Source organism: Echeneis naucrates, chromosome 5 (assembly GCF_900963305.1).
Source record: "Echeneis naucrates chromosome 5, fEcheNa1.1, whole genome shotgun sequence".
Taxonomy (NCBI): Eukaryota; Metazoa; Chordata; class Actinopteri; order Carangiformes; family Echeneidae; genus Echeneis; species Echeneis naucrates.
Genome location: NC_042515.1, coordinates 10,377,897 through 10,398,388, shown reverse-complemented (window position 1 = coordinate 10,398,388; position 20,492 = coordinate 10,377,897). Strand labels below are relative to the sequence as shown.

At 41.1% G+C, this 20,492-nt stretch overlaps 2 protein-coding genes and 1 long non-coding RNA gene across 5 annotated transcripts in view; all 3 read right to left on the bottom strand.

Annotated features, from left to right (window-relative positions):
* Window positions 1–2,723: 2,723 nt before the first annotated feature.
* Window positions 2,724–3,823, bottom strand: LOC115044119 (uncharacterized). The gene is made up of 3 exons (XR_003840763.1): window positions 3,442–3,823; window positions 3,080–3,189; window positions 2,724–2,859 (listed from the first exon to the last, which is right to left on the bottom strand). It is a non-coding gene; the product is annotated as an uncharacterized LOC115044119 (long non-coding RNA).
* Window positions 3,824–3,870: 47 nt separating this feature from the next.
* LOC115044056 (translation initiation factor IF-2-like) lies at window positions 3,871–7,422 on the bottom strand. The gene is made up of 4 exons (XM_029502886.1): window positions 7,396–7,422; window positions 5,543–5,720; window positions 3,986–4,716; window positions 3,871–3,930 (listed from the first exon to the last, which is right to left on the bottom strand). Exons 1-4 carry the CDS (start codon window positions 7,420–7,422, stop codon window positions 3,871–3,873), a joined length of 996 nt encoding a protein of 331 aa, XP_029358746.1.
* Window positions 7,038–20,492, bottom strand: part of foxj3 (forkhead box J3) — a 73,018-nt gene continuing 59,563 nt past the window's right edge. For all 3 annotated transcript variants that reach the window (XM_029502269.1, XM_029502268.1, XM_029502270.1), the window contains 7 exons: window positions 18,106–18,234; window positions 16,117–16,291; window positions 13,560–14,042; window positions 12,860–12,961; window positions 12,103–12,294; window positions 11,000–11,098; window positions 7,038–10,899 (listed from right to left, as the gene is read on the bottom strand). In XM_029502269.1, the coding sequence (XP_029358129.1) occupies window positions 10,787–10,899; window positions 11,000–11,098; window positions 12,103–12,294; window positions 12,860–12,961; window positions 13,560–14,042; window positions 16,117–16,291; window positions 18,106–18,234 (1,293 nt within the window). In that variant the 3' untranslated portion in view covers window positions 7,038–10,786. The remainder of the gene's footprint in view (window positions 10,900–10,999; window positions 11,099–12,102; window positions 12,295–12,859; window positions 12,962–13,559; window positions 14,043–16,116; window positions 16,292–18,105; window positions 18,235–20,492) is intronic.

The following is a 20,492-nucleotide window of genomic DNA, read 5'->3' as shown; positions in this document are numbered from 1 at the left end:
TCCAGCTAGCCAGCTGATTATGGCCGTTAACATGAAACCTACAGGTCATATCTGGAGCCACTAGAGGCTGCTGTGCTACAACTAATAGGTTGTGTTGGTCTCATGTGCGCGTCTGTCTGCAGAGTGGGACTGATGACAGTAAATGTATTTGTTTTTTCTGTCTCTGTGCATTGGAAATCATCTCTCCAGACATTGCACAGGAGGAATTACTGTACAGACCAAAGTGGTGTTTTATCCACAGAAAACCTCACCGGAATATGAAACATCACTATTCCTCCTGTTACTGAGCTCAGCCTCCTAAATTGAATGGAACAGATTTTATTAATCCTCAAGGGGAATATTTACACGGTAACTAAACAAGATCCAATCCAATAAATATTAACAATTTAGGTGAAAAAAAAAGACACCTCGAGTAAAGCGTGACATCATGCCGCATTAAGTATTTAAGTATCATTTACAACTGATGGTTTCCATATTAACTGCATTGAAGTTTTCCATTTGTTTTTCACACAAGCCACGGATCATCTCACTCACACCTCATCTGCTGCTTTGACCTCAGCAGACAACCAGGTGTTGATTTCTGCCCCCTTTTTACAATCATTCACCTGCACAGTCCAACAATGTGAATTTCCTCCACCCCTGCTCCACAGCTGACCTTCCCATGTCTGTCAGCCTGGCAGCTGTAAAAGGCCCCTCAGCTTTTTATGACACCTATAATTCTGCCTCCCACATGAGGATATCTAGTAACCTCCAGTCTTTTCATGAAGGGTTTTCTTGGAATATTAATACCAGAAATATTTACAGTCCACAAACCACCACATACAGAAAATTACATACAATTAAATGTGCAACACATCAGGGTGGCTCCCAGTCTTTATGATGGTTTTAGAATCATTTTGTATTGATATGTAACAAAAGAAAAAACTACATCAACTGGACATTACATTCAGATTTGTACATATGTCTACCAATGTCAACCGACTTACACCAGACTTTAGAGAAACAAATTTAAACTCATGGGAAATGATCCAATTTTACCCCCTCATGTTTTGGGTCCCACCCCTCCCTCCACCAAGTTCAGTGCAATTCGGTCCAGTATATTTTGAGTAATCATGTGACAACACAAGGAGCACAACAAGCCAGCAAACTTACACACATTGGTATCTAATGAAGGTGAGCAGCATGCATACCAAGCAGGATATATAACCTTTGAAAAACCCCCCCATCAGCATTCTGTGGCGGACATACTGACAGCAACACTGTTTCTAAATTTACCTTAAAACTGATTTAGCATTTATGTCCTGGGATTTCTTGTTATCCACTTAAAGCAGGTATACACTTAAACCCAACTATATCTGTTTTGCATAAACCTTTGTGCCATTTGCAGGTGTATTGGTTAGTGCCTCTATGTGTATTGAATTCTCTGGATTTGGCCGCACTTTTGGTCGGCGGTTAGAGTGCATGCCATGCCAGGGTCAGCTCTGGCTCCAGAGCTATGCTGCAGGTCCTTACACACACAAACACACACAAGCACACACAAGCACGCGCACACACACACACACACACACACACACAAATATATATATAGTCCTCAGAAATAATAAGACTTTGTTAACAAATAAAGATTATTATTTGAAATTTAAAGGCTTCAAAAGCATGTAAGGCCATAAATCTGTAAAATTTATGTGAAAAAACATTCTATAAGACAGATTTTTGAAAAATGCGAATTTATTTCATACAGGCTCTTTAAAACAAGTGCAATTAAAAGTGGGCAGCAGCGTTAATGGGGTATCTGTACTCCCCTTGCATGCAGCGTCGACACAGAGTCCAATTTAGAACGTTTATGTGAAACATGTACACCTTCTTTATGATCCTAAATATATTTACTGTGAGCAGCATGAGCCGTGAACATATAGCTGGTGCTGCAGCATGCCGAAGTGTGATTGATAGTAGAGCCGTCTGTCTCATGCTACATGACAGAACAGGAGGCGTGATTGGCCTACGCAGCATGCAGCAGGTTTGTGTGTATTAACGCTGAGCAGGATTGTGTGTATGTGCGAGTATGTGCCAATAGAAACACATTTGTTGTACACATAAAGGATATTTTGTGATTTAAAGCAGGACAACGTTTGAACAGGCCTACGAAAGAAAGAAAATAGTTCCCACACCTGCACTCAGCACGACTATCATCCTTAAATTTCATGATCACTCTGGTAAATTAATTAAATTGCTGGCCTATGTGAGGTTGGTCACATGCACAGAAACCCCGTCAGGTGATTTTATTTTAGCGGTAGAGGATATTGTACCCCACCGCTGCAGTTATCTGACACCTGTTGGCACTTGTTTACACATAAAAAGATGATCAGGCTGAAAAACATGGTACGTTGACACAGAGTAGAGGTACCCTGTTGAGTTTTTGACCTGGAGAAGCAAAGCAAAGTAATGCTGATAGAGACGGGCCCCTCTCTGGTTTGCTGTTGGCTCTGTGCACTCACAATATGGCTGCCTGCCAGCTGTTTGAGGTAACACAAAGAAGAGCAGAAATGTGCACAAAGGCAGCGAATAGGATGAGTGCTGGCAAGTTAGCATGGTTGTAAACATACAAATCAACATCACATTTTTTTTAAGGCTATTTTGCTGATTATATTTTCCTTTCTCACAATTTCGGACCTTCACTAGTCCTAAATTACTGTTATATAAAGGTATTGCTGTGTTTACTTAAGTATAAAATCTCTCCTCTGCTTCTGGTTTCCAAGATTTAAATTACTGTCTGGAACTTCGGGGTTGGATTCTGCTGCTCAGCTCAGCTGCTCCATCATCAAACAGCTCCATTTGTAAAAGGATTTTTACTTCAGTATCCTGAAAGAGCAGAAAAAAAAATGGACAGTCAGTTTATAGTGTTGATCTTGTTGTTGTGGTTGGATCCCAAATCAGCAGGCTACTTTCCAAAGTTATTCAGTTATTGTTATTTCACAGATATTATATTGCAAACACCTACATATTGTTTCAGAAAGAAAATATATAATTTCAGTATTGATAACAATAATATATTCAGACTGGATGACATCATTGTACTCACTGTTATTCTCTCCAGCTTCTTGGGTAAAGTCATTCAAACAAATCCGATAGTGATCAAAGACATCAGGATGATGAATCCTGCTTTGAGCTCTGCTCCTCTATTCACTAAAGCTGCAAGACCAGAACTGTCATTAGCCAAATCTGTACACCTGAATGCCAGATTTTCTCACTCTGAGTTCATGAACATGTTGCAACATTGTATGCCTCTGAGGTTTTTTTCCCACTTATCTTTTGTGATTTCATTATAATTACTGATAATTACACCTGGAATATTTGAAAACAGCGAGACAGAACGTTCAACTTCAGTTAGTCAGTAATTAAAAAAAGAAAAGGAAGCCTAACCCCACAGTATTTGATTCTTACCTACAGGCTCCTTTGCGGTTAATGTGACTTCAGCTTTAAATTCCTCTGTGTGTGTCGTAACGCTGGTGCTCGCAGAATCAGGCTGGTTTTCTGCCTCTGCCTTCGTGACAGTTGGAGCTGTGAAAGGTTCAACTGAGGCTTCAGTTACAGTCTCTGTTGCAGCGACTGGATCCAGCTCTGTCTCCGGGGCCTCAGACTCTGACGGGGTCTCAGTGACAGCTATAACAAGTATATCTGGATGTCTTTCATCTGATTCATTCTCCTGAGAAGCTGTTTCCTCTGCTGCCACTGAAAGAGGATCTGATTGGATAACATCTTCTACTATGATATCCTCTGGAGCCTCCATCTCGGGGTCTTCCAGGGGAATTACGGGGACTGGATCTTCCGGAGCGGGTTCGTCAGTAGTTGGGTCAATAAGGACAGCAGGCTCTACTGGGGCCGATTCTTGTTGTGCTGCTTCCTCCTGAACTTCCTGTTCTGTCTCGTTCTCTGCAAATAAAAGGACCAGAGGTTCTGCCTCTTCTGTGTCCTTGTTAGTACCAACGTCCTCTTCATCATTTTTCTCCGACTCTATCGGGATGGTCACAAGGACGACTGGATGTTCTGGGTGATCCTCTGCAGCATCGTCGTCGTAGTCCTCTTGTTCCAAAGGAAGCAGGGCAGCAGATTTCTCCTCAGGTTCCTCGTTAATTACAGGCTCCTCTTCTGCATTTTTCTCCAGGAATATTGGGACAACCTCTGCCTCTTCCACAGGTTTCTCTGGAGCGTCCTCTATTGTTGCTTCTGAGGAGAAGACTGGGATGTTTTCTTCTTCTTCTGGATCCTCTTCAGAAGGCTTCATCAAAATAAGAACTGCAGGTTCCTCTGGCGCTGTTTCCTTTCCAACAGATTCCTCTTGCACTGCATCTTCGATCTCAGGTTGGACGTGAACAACATCAGATTTTTCCTCTCCTGGTGCAGCAAACACGGATTCCTGAGAAGCATCTGGTTCCTCATCAGCAAGGTCATCTGGGATGATCAGCAGCTCTTCTGGAGCAGCTTCTATGTCTGTATTTTCATCTTCTGCAGGAATAGTGGGAATGGATGCTGTTGGATCTGTGTACACCACGTCATCCTGTTCTGGGGATGCATTTTCAACATCAAGCTCTTCAACAGCAGTTGATTCTTCTGGTCCGTCTTCTGAAGTCTGCACAGGAATGACTGGGACTGGTGCTTCTTCAGCCAGACCTGGATATGGTTCCTCTGCAACCACAGAAGACTGAAAGACTCCGACAGCTGCAACCGAAGTTGGGTGGTCAGTTTGACTTTGAACATTTGCTTAGCCATATTATACGATTCTCTGTCATATATGGTAGATACGGACAGAAGCAGAACTACTGCGGATGAGGAGGAATTCATTTTACTTTTAAAGCTAAGACACATGACATAGGCGGAGCAAAGATGTATCCGGGTTTCCACAGAGGGAGTTCAGTTGAATGATGGCTTATTATATAACAGCCCAGTGACCATCTCCAGTGACCTGATACAAACATGGAGGGTATGTAGGGATCCAAGTTTAGTTCAAATGGCTCACATGGTAATATGCTAGCAGGAGCGTGTGTGTCATTGGAAAGCCCTCAGAAATTAACCTGCATGTTAATCAGCAGTTTTATTATTTTTTATGGGGTTGACTAAATGAAAGTTTGGAAACTAAAGGCATAGAAATCAAACCAGTATTTTTCTGTCCTCTCGCAGTATGTGCCGTTAAACTCAAGCTAATATCAGTAAATAATACGCTCAGTCATATTTTCTGAAGTAGTACATTAAAATATTTATATTACCATAAATCAATAAATACATTTAAATTACACATTTTTTTTGCCAAGAGATAAAAAACTAGTAAGAAAAATGTGTAATTTTTTATTTAGTATTAATTAGTAAGAATAAATGTTGAGATATGTTTTCCATTTTCTTTCCATTAATATCCTTCAGTGCTGTTCTGTAAATGCGTATGTATGTCCAGAGTCATAGAGGAACTCATTATCAATACTTAAGATCTTTGACTAAAACTAACTGTCATCATGTCAACGCGTTGAGAGTAACAAATAAACAAATGACTTACTTGTTGGTGCTGACAAGGGCAGCTGAACATTCAGACTGAGGGTCAGCAGGAGCAGCAGCAGCGAAGAGGAAGCTTTGGGCATGATGTCCGTCTCGGTCAGGTCCTCCGTTAGAGTCCAACAACCTGCAGTAACTCCGACACTGTGACTGCTGAAATACTGTAGAGGCACCACTCTATCCTGCAGGGGTGAAGCACACGTGTAATGTGACACATTTTATGAAGGGCCACACCATATGGGAATATTAGGAGGGTGGGGGGGGGGGGGGGGGGGGGGGGGGGGGGGGTTGCTCAGAGGTCAAGCTGGGTGTAAGGAATGGTCACGTGGATATCTGGAGGAGCGTTCCTACGTCGTGGGTGGGATGGATGAACAGCCCGTTTTCTACAGATAAGTCCGTTTTTTTTTGTCATTTCCCCTCATTTTCCCTTATAGTCCTTCCTCAAAACTTCCTCTTAGATATTAATTAAAAAAAAAGGATGTATTTGAAGATAAATGAATGTTTTACACACCATGTTCATTCTACTTGTTCACGCTACATGAAATACTCTGTACAGCTTTATACATACCTTCATAGGATGGCCACACCATTTATTGTCAATACGTTGACTGATAAGCTGTCATGACATTTTCAGCATACAGTTTCATTTATCTAGAACAAATGATCAAATCTTGGTCAAATGATCAAATATCTTTGCAGTCTAAATGCAAAGCATGTATTACACACTTTGGCGTGGAATCTCAAAACGCTCATTAAAGCATAAAGGGGCTGAAAAAGAAACACTTGAGCTGCCGTGCAGGTAGAAAAGAAGAATCCTATTTGAAACTCAATCGACGGTGAGCTATACTTGCCTGCTAACATTGATCTGAATTTTTAGGGGGAAAAAAGGTGAAGCAGCACATTATTCCACAGTGAAGTTACCATATTTTATTTCTTTAAGTGCCATTCATGCATATTGGGGAAGGGGGTGGGGTGGGCGGTGGTATCGACAATTCTAATAACACTTGAGTTATTTTACAGCACTAAACGAATACAAAGAGTAGCTGTGTCACCTCATTGGACAACAAAAGTAATAAATCGTGCAATAAACAAAAAGGACAAATAGGAGAAAAAAAAATACAAGAAATGACAAAGACAAAAGAAAAAAAAACAAAACAAAACAAAAATAAAACACAAACCAAATATATATTATCAACACTGAAACACTGAATGTAGAACCATAGTACAGGTAAAAGGTAGTGTCACACAAAAAGCCAACGCATTTTCATCACATATATACAATATAGATATATATACATACTGTCACCCTCTGATTGGACAATAGCAAAATACTCTATTCTTTTCCCTCTTCTCTTTTGTGAATAACACACAACCCTCGCCTTGATACCCCACCCCCGAGAGGAAAAAAGGGATGATTGAAAAGACATATATGTACAAGCACAACAACACACCAGCACTGAATAAAACAGGCCCCAATCAGCAGTACTTGTTGGCAGTTCTCTCCCATATTGTAACCAGGCTTTTTTTTTTTTTTTTTTTTTTTTTTATATCATCGTTTCATCTTTTTTCCCAATAATAATAATCTCTCTGGCAGGTACATGTTCAGCGGTATTTCAAAATGTAAATCGTTTTTTGAAGAAAAAACAAAACAAAACAAAACAAAACAAAACAACAACAACAAAAAAAAAACCTCACACAAGCAAACACAAATACACACACACTCATACAGACCTAATGTAAAATTGTGATTGCGATCCAGTCATTGTCTTCACTGCTTCCTTTTTCAAATCACCATCCATTTGATCAATTCCTTTGTTTTCTTATGGACTGCTGTGCTCAAATGGTTTGTATTCTCACAGCCTTCACCTGGAAGAGCTGAAGCATACTTCACCTTCTCACCAACCCCGGACTTACACGATGTTCACTATTTCAGGTCCATTGAGTCTACATGAAAACACAGTGGTGGCTCCTTTTTTACTGCTGTCTTCAGTTGCAGTCCTTTGGCCCATAATTGATTTGGGTCACTCAACTGATTAAGCATAATTTCTGAGCACTAATTATGAAACTCTGGCAGTTGAACATAAGATTACAAACTCATAGTTGAGATCTACAGGGGAGGCATTAAGCTCACAATGTGATGGACAAAGACAGACAGACAAAAGCAATAGAGGAGCAGAAGTGGACAGGTATGCTTGGCAGGTAAACAAAAGATAAAAACAAAACATGAAAATATAAATGGATGGCAGTATCATCAGGTGAAGGAAGAGACCGACTTCATCTGCATGTTCAACAGAAGATATACAGTATAAATCTGGGCTGGTTCTAGTTTTAAAAAACTGTGTGTGTTAAAAGTTTGGTTCTATAATATCCAATAAAAGAACTTGACTTGAAAGTGCCTTTCGTCACAATAACAAAGACATTATGCAATATAAAAAAAAAATTCATGATTGTCATACCAATATGAAAACAACAGCCACTACTGGGGTTATTAGTGGCTAAATTGTCACAAGAAAATAGTTTGAAATTTCAGGAAAACATCTCATTTGCTTTCTTGCTGGGAGTTGGAGGAATATGAAGGTGCCACTCAGGTAAATATAAAGCAAGAGGCAGGAGGGGGATAGTTTAGCTTAGCATAATTTTCCGTTTTCCGTCTTCATACAGACATGAGTGGCATCAATCTTCTTCAACTCTTGGCAAAAACAGATATATAGTGTTTCCCAAAATGCTGAACTACTTTGTTCAACCCAGACACAGAGTGCTACAGATGCAAAGGAGGCGGGGAAGTAGTGCCAACGGCTCAGGGCCGTAGCAGCCATACACGGTTTAGTAGTTGAGTGGAGAAATAATCAATGCGGGTCAGATAGTCTAACTGTGACTAAATGAATGAATGAAATTGAGTGGATAGCTTGCTATATCGGACAAGTGCTTTGCATCTTAAAAAACAGTAAAGATAAACAAAAAGTGAAAGTGTGCAAAGGGCTTTTTTTTTTTTTTTACCATTTTCTATTTAAACATAGTGTCTCAAAAATTCAGCACCTGGCTGACTGAGGAGTCACTTGTCACTTGTTATAGGACACAGAGGACAGTTTCCAGAACCGTTGATCTTCCCATTCTGTGTTTGAGAAACTCTTCTCACTGAAACACAAAATCTCGAATCTACTCTTCAAAATCACCGTGTGCATCTGTTTTTGTGCTCATTGATAGTATAGAGATGATTACAGCAATTGACCATAGCCCTAAAATTACAATAAAACCAAAACAAATACAGACACAGATAGACAGACAGACACACACACACACACACACATACCAATCCACTCTATGCACTGTAAAAGTCACATTTCTCATTTATGATTGTATAATAGCAAAATCTTATGGTATCAATCAAAACAAAACATTGGGCAGTTTCAAAAAAGATAGACCCATAATTTAAACGCCTGAAGTGACAAACTTGTAGGGTAGCATAAAAAAAAAAAAAAAAAAACCCACACATTTTGATGTACAGTAGGTGACTTTGGATGCGACAAATGAAAGACACTTTTCAAAAAGCCATGTATTTTTTAACCTCTAACAGTTTATCTTACGAATCTCCGATTGATCATTAATCAAAGCTATGAGCTTTCTATGAATTTTTTTGTCTATCAATATATTTCAGTCCTAACTGTTTCAAGTCATCTAGGCAAATTGCACAAATTACTGAATTTACAGACACATCACATACATGACCTTTATAGTTGTGAGGATAATGTTTAAAATGTGGTTGGGATGACTGATTTTTGCTTTCTTATTTATTAGATAAAGAAACCGTTCCACATTTTGGTAAACATGCTTATAGATTTTCTGGGGGAAGGCAGATGAGAACACTGACAGGATTTGTGTCAGTAGTATGTACAGAGCTACAGCCAGGAGGATGGTCACCTTATCTTAGCATAAACACAGGAAAAACAGCTAGTGTGGATAATCCGAATGTAACATAATCCAGTTATCAGTTCATCTATGAAGTTTACAATTATCATGTTTATTCTCTAGGAATTCATGGCATACAGCCAAGAAACAGTTACAAAGCAAATGTTTTTTTTCCTTCCAACTGAATTTGGCTCATGTGGAACCTTGAAACTGGGACGGATATAACCCTTTCTGCTATTTAGATTTTGTTTGAATATGATACTTGGGCAGTTTAAAACCTGGAAATAGTTGTGACCAGACGAAAACATAACTGTGCCAAAGCGTAGATTGGACTGATTCTAAAAGCTTGTTTAATGATCAATAGGTTACTCATGTGAAACTGGTAAACTTTACCATTGAAACTCTCTCAAGTTACAACAGCCTCTGACTCGTGGAGCAAAGACACAATGCACACAGACATAAAAGTTACGATGCTTTGGGTTGAATAAATTTTGTTTTAAATTTAACAGAATTTTAAAAGACTTCCCTGCAATTGCCATCTATGAACACTCATCATACTAACTCAGTTTGAAGTGCTTGAGACGGCGAACTAGGAAAACGTGGCGGTGAACCTGATCACACTGGTTGGCTATGAAAACAGATCACGATACCTTCTGTGATCCCTCTCACTTTCTCTGTTTGTTTCATTTCAAGCCTGAAACATTTAACACCCTGTTCAAAACCCCAGTTATTGTAAACCTAACTTTTACCACCGATTCAGCCATGGCAGGGGCCGACTTTCTCATCAACGAGCACCATCACATTACTCACAGAGACAGCCTGTGTTTCGTAAAAACAAAAAAAGAACTAAATCTTTTTTAAAAAAGAGAGAAACTTATCCAAGAGACAGCTGAGACCAATGTCAACACGAGAAGAATTACAAGCCGAACACATCGCTCGAATCACATAACAGTTACGGAGCAGGGGGTCGGGGGGAGAGGGGTTCAGACTTTGGAAGGCAGCTGGCTAGGGATGGGGAGAGGGCTGGCTGAGGAGCATGTGGTTTAGACGTGAATGTGTTCTACTTGTCCCTAGACAAGTACATTAGCAATCACTTTAAAATGTCCGACTAAATATGATTGTCTTCAAAGTAACATTTTCTATCTATGTTTTGCTTTTGTAAAAATGTCAGGACTCTGAAGTCTTTCTTTCTCCAAAGCTTGTCAAATGTTCTTCTGCATCCCACCCACTGTGGCCTCCTTCTCCTCCTCCTTCTCCTGTGGCCTTTCAGCACAGCCTCGCTTCCTCTGGCTTCCACCTCCTCTCCTCGCTCCCTTTTGTTTGCAAGAAAGAAGTCTAGGGGCTAGACAATGGAGTCCCAATCAAAGTCGTCCTGGATGTCATCAGCTTGCATGCGATGCATCTGGAAGTTTCTGGTAGGTATCATATGCTGCTGGTTCATCTGTGCATGATGTCCTGAAAAACAAAAGGAGAGGAAGCGTCAGATCCATGCCGCCGAATCCTTTTGCCAGGGAGAAATTATTTTATTTCCTCAAAGCGTGTGATTAAATGTCACCTGTCATAGTGGGTCCTGCACTGCTCATGGGGGGCATGTGGGGATATCCTGGAGGACCCATCATGGACATACTCTGTCTGGAATCCATGTAGAGATTTCCTGAGCAGAAGATCAGAACAAAGTTTACAACCTCAAATAAAACGGAACATGTTCAGAGGCAATCCAGTGGCTGCATGTGAAAAGGCTTAGCCTTTAGCAAGAAGCACAGGGTATGAATTTATCTCTACAGGAGAAGAGGATCTCTCAATTCATTTAAAAGATTCAACCCACAGGAGCCATGTTCTGAGTTTTCATTTATATTTCGCCTGACCTAAGTAAGGCTTGAATAAAACTGGATGGAGACTGACACTATTACTGAATTACTAGTCTTTATAACTTTCAGATGTAGGAGTGTGTGAGTAACAGAAAATGTCAGTGAAGTTGAGCCACATTACATTTTGTCTGCAACATGAAATATATGGTGGGAGCAACGATTCCTTTCCCATGGACTGGGACACCCACAAGATTTTTGTTGTTGTTTTTCCCTTCTGTCTTCATATCTTAATATATAAAGGGATTTAAGTGATAAAATGGGGCAGTAGTTACAGAGCATAAACATTGGAAAACACCAGGACATTTGCCATAGAGCTAATGGCATGCTAAAAGAGTTTTGCACTTCTATAAAAAAAGGAGCTGAGATAAATGCATCAGACAATAGGTAGACCTGTTGGACTGTTCAGCAATCATTTAAAACCCCACACATGAACTCATACTTCTGTTTCTAGGCAGGAAGGCTTCAAAGCCATACTGCTGCATGTATTTTGCCCATAAGCATCTATCGACAGCACAGTTAGATGACCTTTCCCAGAGGAAAAGGAATGACAACACAGCTGTAGATGTAATGTATAAATCACTAAATCTTTCAACGTATACTAAGTAGGTTATTTTCCTCTACCCAGAGATAAATCTATAGCTACTGTCTCTATATGATAATATGAATATCCCAGAAAAAACATTTCTAGTGGATCTGGTCCAGGAGCATCATGATCATCAATTTGAAACCAAGACTACCCACGAGATTTATACTGTTCAGCATTGGGATGCATCACCATTGGCTGACGAACCTGTGTTGAGGTGCTGGCTGGGTTTGTTGGGGTGCATGGAGCCATGGCAAACAGAGGGCTGCACTGCCCCCTGTGGCTGGATTACACCAGTGCGGGCAAAGAACTGGTTGATGGACGAGCAGAGGTCTGCAATCTGGGTGGGTTCCAGAGACCAATTGTTCAACTCTGCTTGTCTCATACTCTCTCTCAACCCTTAGGAAGATAAAGTGCACACATTTAAAAACTCACAATAACCTGAGTTTTCATCTGAGGTAGCAGCAGAATCAGTCATTTGTCACAACGAAATGTATGAAACTGCACCAGCTGATTGAAAGAATATAAATTTAGCAAATGAGAAATTAATTTACCAACATAAACAAAAAACTTAGTTGCAATTTATATTCATTATGTCAGTAACCTTCAGTGGGTGATATTTAAAAAACATCCTACCTTGCAATCCTAGACTATAATTGGATAAACTGACCTGCTGAGCTCGGTGTTTTGGTAATTAAACTTGAAGGCAGTGCTATTTAATTGAAGAGCTCAGTTTAATTAAACTCATAATCAACTCCACAGTGTCAACACTTCAGCACTCAATCAAAAGCTGGGGTAGCACTGTACTTTCAGCTTCTTGCTTTGTTTGTTGGTTTGTTTATTCCCATCCCAACACAGAAAATTGTAACGCTAAAGGTCTTCAAATCTAATTCCTTACATTAACATTCTTTTTACATTAAATGCAGTAATGCAGTACGATCTGTTTATAGCGTCCAAACCGCACCTTGGAAAGGTGAAAGGTCAACATCAGCCCAGTTATAGCTGCTAGCAATACGACAGCTTTCTTTCAGTGCATCCAGATTTGGGTACCAGTCAGACAGTAAACCTGCAACACACACACACAGCATACTATGTGTAAAATTACAAGATAAGAGATGGTAAATAAACAAATGGTTTTGGTTCCAACAAAAAGTTCACTCCTGGAATAAATACAGATTTAGTCCTAATTACATAATTTACAGACAACTCCACAATAACTGGTCGTGTACTTGATATTTCCTGTGGGCTAGGCAATACGGCCAGATGACGTATTTTCATTGTAGTCACATCTTTGTAACTGCAGGTAATGTTGTCTTGTCAAATGAACGAGAGGATAACACCATATAAAACAGTTTATCAGACCTTTTAACAGTTCAGTACTGTATAGTGGCCACTAGGAGGGGCCAGTCTACTCTGAAAAGGCTGGCAAAGTCTGTGGATGCAGCATTGCTTTGTTCTCACAATAGCAAGGATAATAAATTAGATGATGATTTACTGTTTTGCGCCTAAAACAATTTCTAAATCCTTTATGACTAAATAATGGGAACTGATACTGAACCAAAATAAGTTGTAAATGTGTTGTTTTTGCTGTGATGAACAGGATGAAGAGAAAACAACACAGCAACGCTGTTCAAAGGAAGACAATGAAAAACAGAGGGTTTTACCTGTGTTGCAGGCCATCTGTTGCTGGGTAGGATGGGGCTGGTGGGAGAGGCTCTGATGCTGTCCGTGTTGAGAGGGGTGTTGGCTGTGTTGCGTGTGCTGGGAGGGGTGTGGCGTGTGCTGCTGTGGGTGCTGGCCGTGGGACGGATGCTGCGATGGATGCTGCCCGTGCTGGGTGTGCGCAGCGTGCTGGGGGTGCTGGGAGTGCTGTTGATGCTGACTGTGTTGGCTGTGCTGGGTGTGTTGGTTGTGGGGGCCACCGTGCTGCGAGAGATGCGGTGCGTGCGGCGAGCCGTGGCCGGGGTGGGCTTGGGCAGGATGGGACAGGGGCACCTGGCCACTGTTGGCAGAGTGGCTGTTGGGGTGGCTGTTGGGTTGGTTGTTTGACAGGCTGTTCTGTGTACTAATTGTGCCACTGGGGGAGTGTTGATAGGAGCAGGAGGTGTGGGTCTGCTGGGAGGAGTCTGATGGTATGCCCATGAGACCTGCAACGCAAACACACCAACACAAAGCTATAAGAGTCCTGAAACCAAAAGTCGATTATTGATATGTCATCAGACAGATGACTGAAATGATTATGAATCATTATCACCATTGAAATTTTACTGTTTTATTAATTTATAAATTAGCTTTTGAAAGAAAGCCCTAGGTGATGTCTTTATACCTTTAGTCACCAAAAACATAAAATGCACAATGATAAAAAAAAAAACAAACAAAAAAACAACAAAACAAAACACAAAAGAAACCCTGAGAAAATTAGGAAACGCTCACACTGGAGAAAATGGTATATGCAAAGGTTGCATATAAATCAATAATTATCAAATGATCTATTATCATTTATTTAGCAAAATGCTCTCATTGGCTTGTTCCAGCTTTGCAATTGTGAGGAATTGCTACTTTCTTTTGCTTCTTTTCATTGCAGATTGAACATAATTTGAGTTCTTTGGGCTCTGCAGATCTCTGAATGTGAAAATAACTGTGTATTAATTGATGATGAAAATACCTTTGGCTGCAGACATAGCTACTGAAAGGGACTTTGACCCATTCCAACACAAATGCCAGTAAAATAATTTCAGATTTACGTAAATCAGCATAATGCACTGCATCAGAAAGGGCCAAGGTGTTCACTTGTAAAAACAGTTCTTGAAGGCATGTATCTCAACATCTTACAATGATGGAATGTGGGCCTCTTGTGTTTAAGTAGTTCCTACACTTGAGACGGACCAGCTGCCATTTTGTTGTATCAGGGAATGACTCAGCAGCAGATTTGAGGTTCATGAGCCTGAGTTGCTGTCTCCTCTCCACTCCAACCACACAGCTCTGGACTGTCTTCTTCAAATTCATTGTGCTACTGCACAACTCTTCAGGAGACATGACTGGAGCATGAACATCTGCACTCCCAACTGCAATCATCAGAGTGGCGGGGAGTGGTCTTAAGAGGCCCTGTCCTTCACAGCTTTGGCACAGTAAACCCATTTTAGTGGAGTGCTTTTAGAGCTGACTCCAGCCCTGCACCTCCACAATCGGCACGTAACACTCACTGCAGGGGTGACAAAGGTGCATCTCTTATCGGCACAGAAAGCCCATTGTCCAACCAGGGAAATACAGAAAGCAATTAACGCGGCACCAGAATAATAATGCGAGCTCATTACCTATTATCAAAGCCAGTGAATTAGCTCACTGTCTACAGCGGCAGAGTGTGAAATCCTCTAGCTCGATTATTTACGCTTTTTAATTGCAAGAGCTTGTCTGACTAAGAGATTTCACTTTTATGCACATAAAAAGGTAACAACTTTCAACTAATGAAACATAGATGATAGATTAAAGAAAAGGGGATCTTTGAAAACATTAGCATGTGATGCATTTGATTTGTAAAAGTAGGTTATACAAAGAAAGCTCAGTCTACTATTCTCATAACCCTTTTGTCAAGCACTCATTGTTTTTTAGTCAATCAGATTACAAGTAAAAATGCATTTTGTTCTACAGGGAGTCGTAGGCTTTTGGAAAGCTGTGCTCTACCCATCCCTATGTCTTGTATCATACCGATACTGCATCATCATGACAAGTGAACCTCAAATCCAACAGATTTACTGAGGACTTTGGCTGTCCATGACCTCTTCCATTCTTCTGATGAAACAGCCTACATGAGAAAGCCTTTCAATCATGAAGACATACAGAAAACTTAAATGTTACTTTGAAAAACATGAAGGAAAAACATTGGTTTGCTGATTCTGAATTTACCACAGTAACAGCCCTTTACATCCGGTAATGAAATATTTAAGCGCTGAACTCCCAGAATGTTAATAAAGCCTTTACCACAGTGCTCTGGGAGAAGACTATAAAATATACAGTATAGATTTGCAAAATAGGCCATGCAATCTGTTGAATACATACTCATTTTTCAATAAACATAATTAGTGGCTAAAAGCTCTCAATAGCTTCAACTATTAAGAACAAACTCACATTAGGGAAATTGTTCTTAGAAACATCCTAGTCTTGATAAGTAAAGCTTTGGCTCTTTATTAGATTTCTACTTGTTGTTGCCATGAGGCCACTCACCTTGCTGGCTGAAGGACTGCTCAAAAACAGACTTGTAAAGGCTGCGGAAGGAGGCACTGAGATCTTCAAATTCAGAGAAGAGGAGCTGCTTGTCCCTGTCTGGCATGTTGTACTGCGACTGCTGGGGCTGCTGGAGGCTCATAGACTGAGACACGGGCTCTGGGTGGCTGGCCACCTAGAGGGACGAAGAAACAAAGAAAGATCAAGATTTACAAAAGGGAGCAATGCTGAGAGCAAGAAAAAAAAAGTTTGATTTGAAAAAATGTTTAATTTGTGGTGGATTTTGAGAAAAAGGGGGGAAAAAAAAAACCACACACATACACCTTCTACATCTGCACCACAGACCACAGGGACTGCTGATGCTACGAGGAACGCGCTATGAAGTTCAAACATACACATCAATAATATACATACTTTTCAAAGATACTTGCTGTGTTTATCTGGTCATGGCGCCACAGAAACAGAAAACAGAAAACCTCAAGAATATTTAATGCAAATGGTGGTTTTTCTGAACGTATGTTGCAAACACACACAAGTCAATTGTGATGACGATCCGATTGCTCTAAGGGGCCACTATAACTGTTACTCTCTCAAGGGTTGTCAGTCAAACATTATGTTAAGAACAATTACACAAACTGCAGCAATCTAGGTCAGCGCTTACTGCCTCGGCTCACACAACATTAAGAGAGCAACTCGAATGGACACAAAGCCAATACTCAGGTGGCCAAGCAAAATGTATTTAAAACAAAATCAATAGCAATACCTTGTACAAATAAGCAGCCATTTTATCCATGTATTTGTGTGGGCAGTCAATGTTGTGCACTGCCCCTGGGTGTGAGACAGCAGGCAGTCTTCCCTCCAGCAATGAGTTTGTCTATGAGATTCATCAAAGCAAGGGTAGCAATGCAAAACCACTGCTATTTCACAAAGCAGGCCCTGACCTGTGTCCACTGTGGGCTAGCATTACAAGAGAGGTCATGTCCAATTTTTGATCATAACATCTTCCTCTTCCAAGATGTGGGCAGACTGCTGAAGTGCATGGCTCACAGTCTGGCTTGGGTAAGAGTGAAGAGGTGATAATAAAGCCTGAGTGTTTACTGTGAGCTGCTGCTTTGGCTGTGTGAGAGAAAGAAAGCACATCCATCAGGCTGAGCCGATCGATGCCCAGCGCCTGGAGCAGGGAGCACTCTAGGATGCAGGGAGGACCACACCAAAGCGGGGGTATCTCTGGTGGGAGGACATCAGAGGAAGCGCTTCTCTTTGTCTGGCTTCCAGGATCGTGCACATTTTTCTCTGTTTCCCTTAACCCCCTTCCTGATGTACTGAAGTGCATGTCCACCCTGAACCTCGGTCTATTGCCGTCTACCGCTAGCTCTTCTGAAGACAGTCTCCTGGGGCTTTCTGATCAGATGAATTGTGGATGCAGTCTACTTTCTTAGCCTGGCAGTGTTTCACTTTGATTCAATTACTGGCTTGGAAAATGTAAAGAAAATGAGAATTTATCATTTGGCCTTAGCACTTATACAAAGATGCCGTTTTAAATATTCAACTAAGACACACAACTACAATATCTAAGAAACCTGAAAATATCACCGTCCTACTCTATCGTGCCTTTAAGCACCATGTATTTGGCAACCAACATACTGTACTGGCACCTTTGTTGTTTTGTCTAATTGGTGCAAAAGCACAAGAGATCTCCGTTCAATTCAGACTTACTGAGACACGAGCCAAGATCATGTTATTTTCAGTTTAATCAGGTCAGATAGGGGTTCTGTTCATTGCGGGCCTATGCATCAGGGCAGATCTGATTGCTGTCAGTTCTGATCACTAAGTTTACCATTATCATTTCAACAGTATATGTTTTGGACAAATTATTATTATTTAAAAGTCTGAATATACTTGGAGCCTTGGATGTCTTTTCATGAAAATGCAGCCATACATGTAAGATCCCAGTTTTGTTTTTCCTTGGTTGTCCTTGGTTGGTCTTACCGGTGTATAGCTATGCACACTGCCCACACTGTTGAGATTTACAGAGGCCAGACTCTGATCAGACAGGCTGTTGTTAAGGCTGCTTCTTGGACTGTCGCTCCCTTCCTGGTCTGTGTTGTACAACGCCACCTGAAACACACATGCAGGTGACATAAGTTTTCTTTGTCATAGACCCACAAAGAAACACACATACACACACAAGACTGTTACTTATGGCGGAGGACGTAGACATTCTTTTGAGTTATTTGGTATAGAAACTAATGGCCACGTATTGTTGTATTTAGTAATGAGTCGTTCTTTGGTATAGACATTTAAACACCGAGCATGTGTATGTGCTGCATGCAATGACGGTTCATAATAGCAAAGCACTTTATTTTCATTACATTTCATTGTATTGTCAGTATGTGTGGGAGAGACAGGGTGCTCTTGAACACAAACCAAAGTCACAAAGGGGTTCCAGCTGAATGTGTAAAGGGGCCTGGAGACAGCTGAGAAATTCTCATCACTAAAGGTCAAACTACTGGCGATGTCGGCCACATCTGCTCACCAAGCGCAAACCCTTTTGGGAAAGCTAACAAAGGATTTCAGTGCAACCGAGACACTGACCTTTCAATGTAGCGGCCGAAGTAGCCAAAGCACTTCAGGACAACAATCTTAATTATCGTCTAACAAGGTTTAGTGCTCCCACCCTTCCTAAATAAAGTGTGCCATCAAACAATTAAGATAATACTAAGAGGAATGAACCCAATAAGTCATATAATGATACCCACAGAGAATAGTCCATGTGCTGAGTTTTGTATTGTGACAAGGGAATGACAGTAATGCACTGATGGTGATGCAGTCGAAGAGAGCCTGGCCTTCACCAAGAGTGGAGTGGTGTGTGTGTGGAACTGAGTGCAGCATGGTGGCTTCTGCTGCTCATCACTGTGAGTAGAACAGAGTGGGCTCTGTGCTCAGCACAATGAGACAGCAGTGGCAGCAGCCTTCAGGCAGATTGGCCCGGCCCTGCCCAGCACATTGCCTCTCAGCAGAAGCGGTGGACTGAAGCCTCTTGTCTTTCAGATGAGCCACTGCGAGCTGCCACAGAGGCCACAAGGAAGCAAGGAAACCCAAGCAGCCTGATGGCTTTCTCCTGTCTGACTGATTGGCTAGGTGACACACAGTGGTGCGAATCCAGAAAGCACACATGCAAAGTGAGAGTACACTTTTAATATGGAGATTGGCTGCTACACTGGTAGGATGAGATAGAAATACCACAATTTAAAATAAATAAATAAATAAACAAACAAAACAAACCAAAATTGAGAGCACACTTGCTGACTCCAGGCAACACTGTGTAAGAAAGAGGGGTGAGGCTGAAGGAAAGGAGTATCGGGAGGTAGTAAGAGAAGCTCATTAGGCAACTCAAGCTTTCCTCCACTCAGTATGCGCTTGGCTCCAGTGTTCATTAGCGTGAAGGGGAACTCAATGAGCAGCTAAGACTGAAAGCCTAAGCACGTCTACAAAATCAGCCCTACAATGCTAATCAAAAGCAGCGTGCCACAGAAATATAAATGTTATAAGTGAAGTCATAAAACAGGCTTTTAGCCTCAAGTCTCTCACCGCAATCTATTTTTACTCTACTCACCCATAAAGTGTGATGATTTCAAAACCTTACTTCTCTGTGGCTTACACAGACCCCAAAGTCCCGAGTCAAGATGCCCATTCAAGCATGCACTGTGACAGACAAACACCCAGTCGCATCCCACCCACATATCCGTAGAAGCATGCCGTAACGCATGACACACACATATTTCTACAGTTGCAGATGTGCACAAATGCAGGATAACACAGACACACACACAAAACACTTATACAAAGGAAAGCATGCTCATACAAGTAGAAGCAGCGCCATAGTAAATACTGTGTACAGTACAGTGTTAGCTAGCAGGCAAGCAAGTCAGACTTCTATTCTTAGTAGTGAATTAAGTAAAAAGCCAGAGGTGTCTTTTACATGGGGGCCTAATCTGGAGCATGAGACATGGATTATGAAATCAAAGCAAGATTGGCCCAGGTGTCTCCAACAATGCCAGCCAGTGTTTAGCAGATTGCCAGCACACAGGATTGAAAAGACTGAAACCCACATAAGAGAGAAAAGAGAGGGGAAAAAGTCCAGACTATTCTTTAACAAAGACACTTCCAACAATCCCCCCTTTCCTTTCATCATTGCACTTTCGTGTCAAAGCTTCATCATATTCACAGCACTGTTTCAGGCTGCCTCAGAACCCATTTAGGGGGCATGAAGAAAAGTCTGAGTCTATGTGAGAAAGGGGACGTAAAAGAGAGTCAGTAGGACAATATTGTAAGGAATGTCCAACAAAAGAGAGAAAGAGCATAGAGATTCTCGC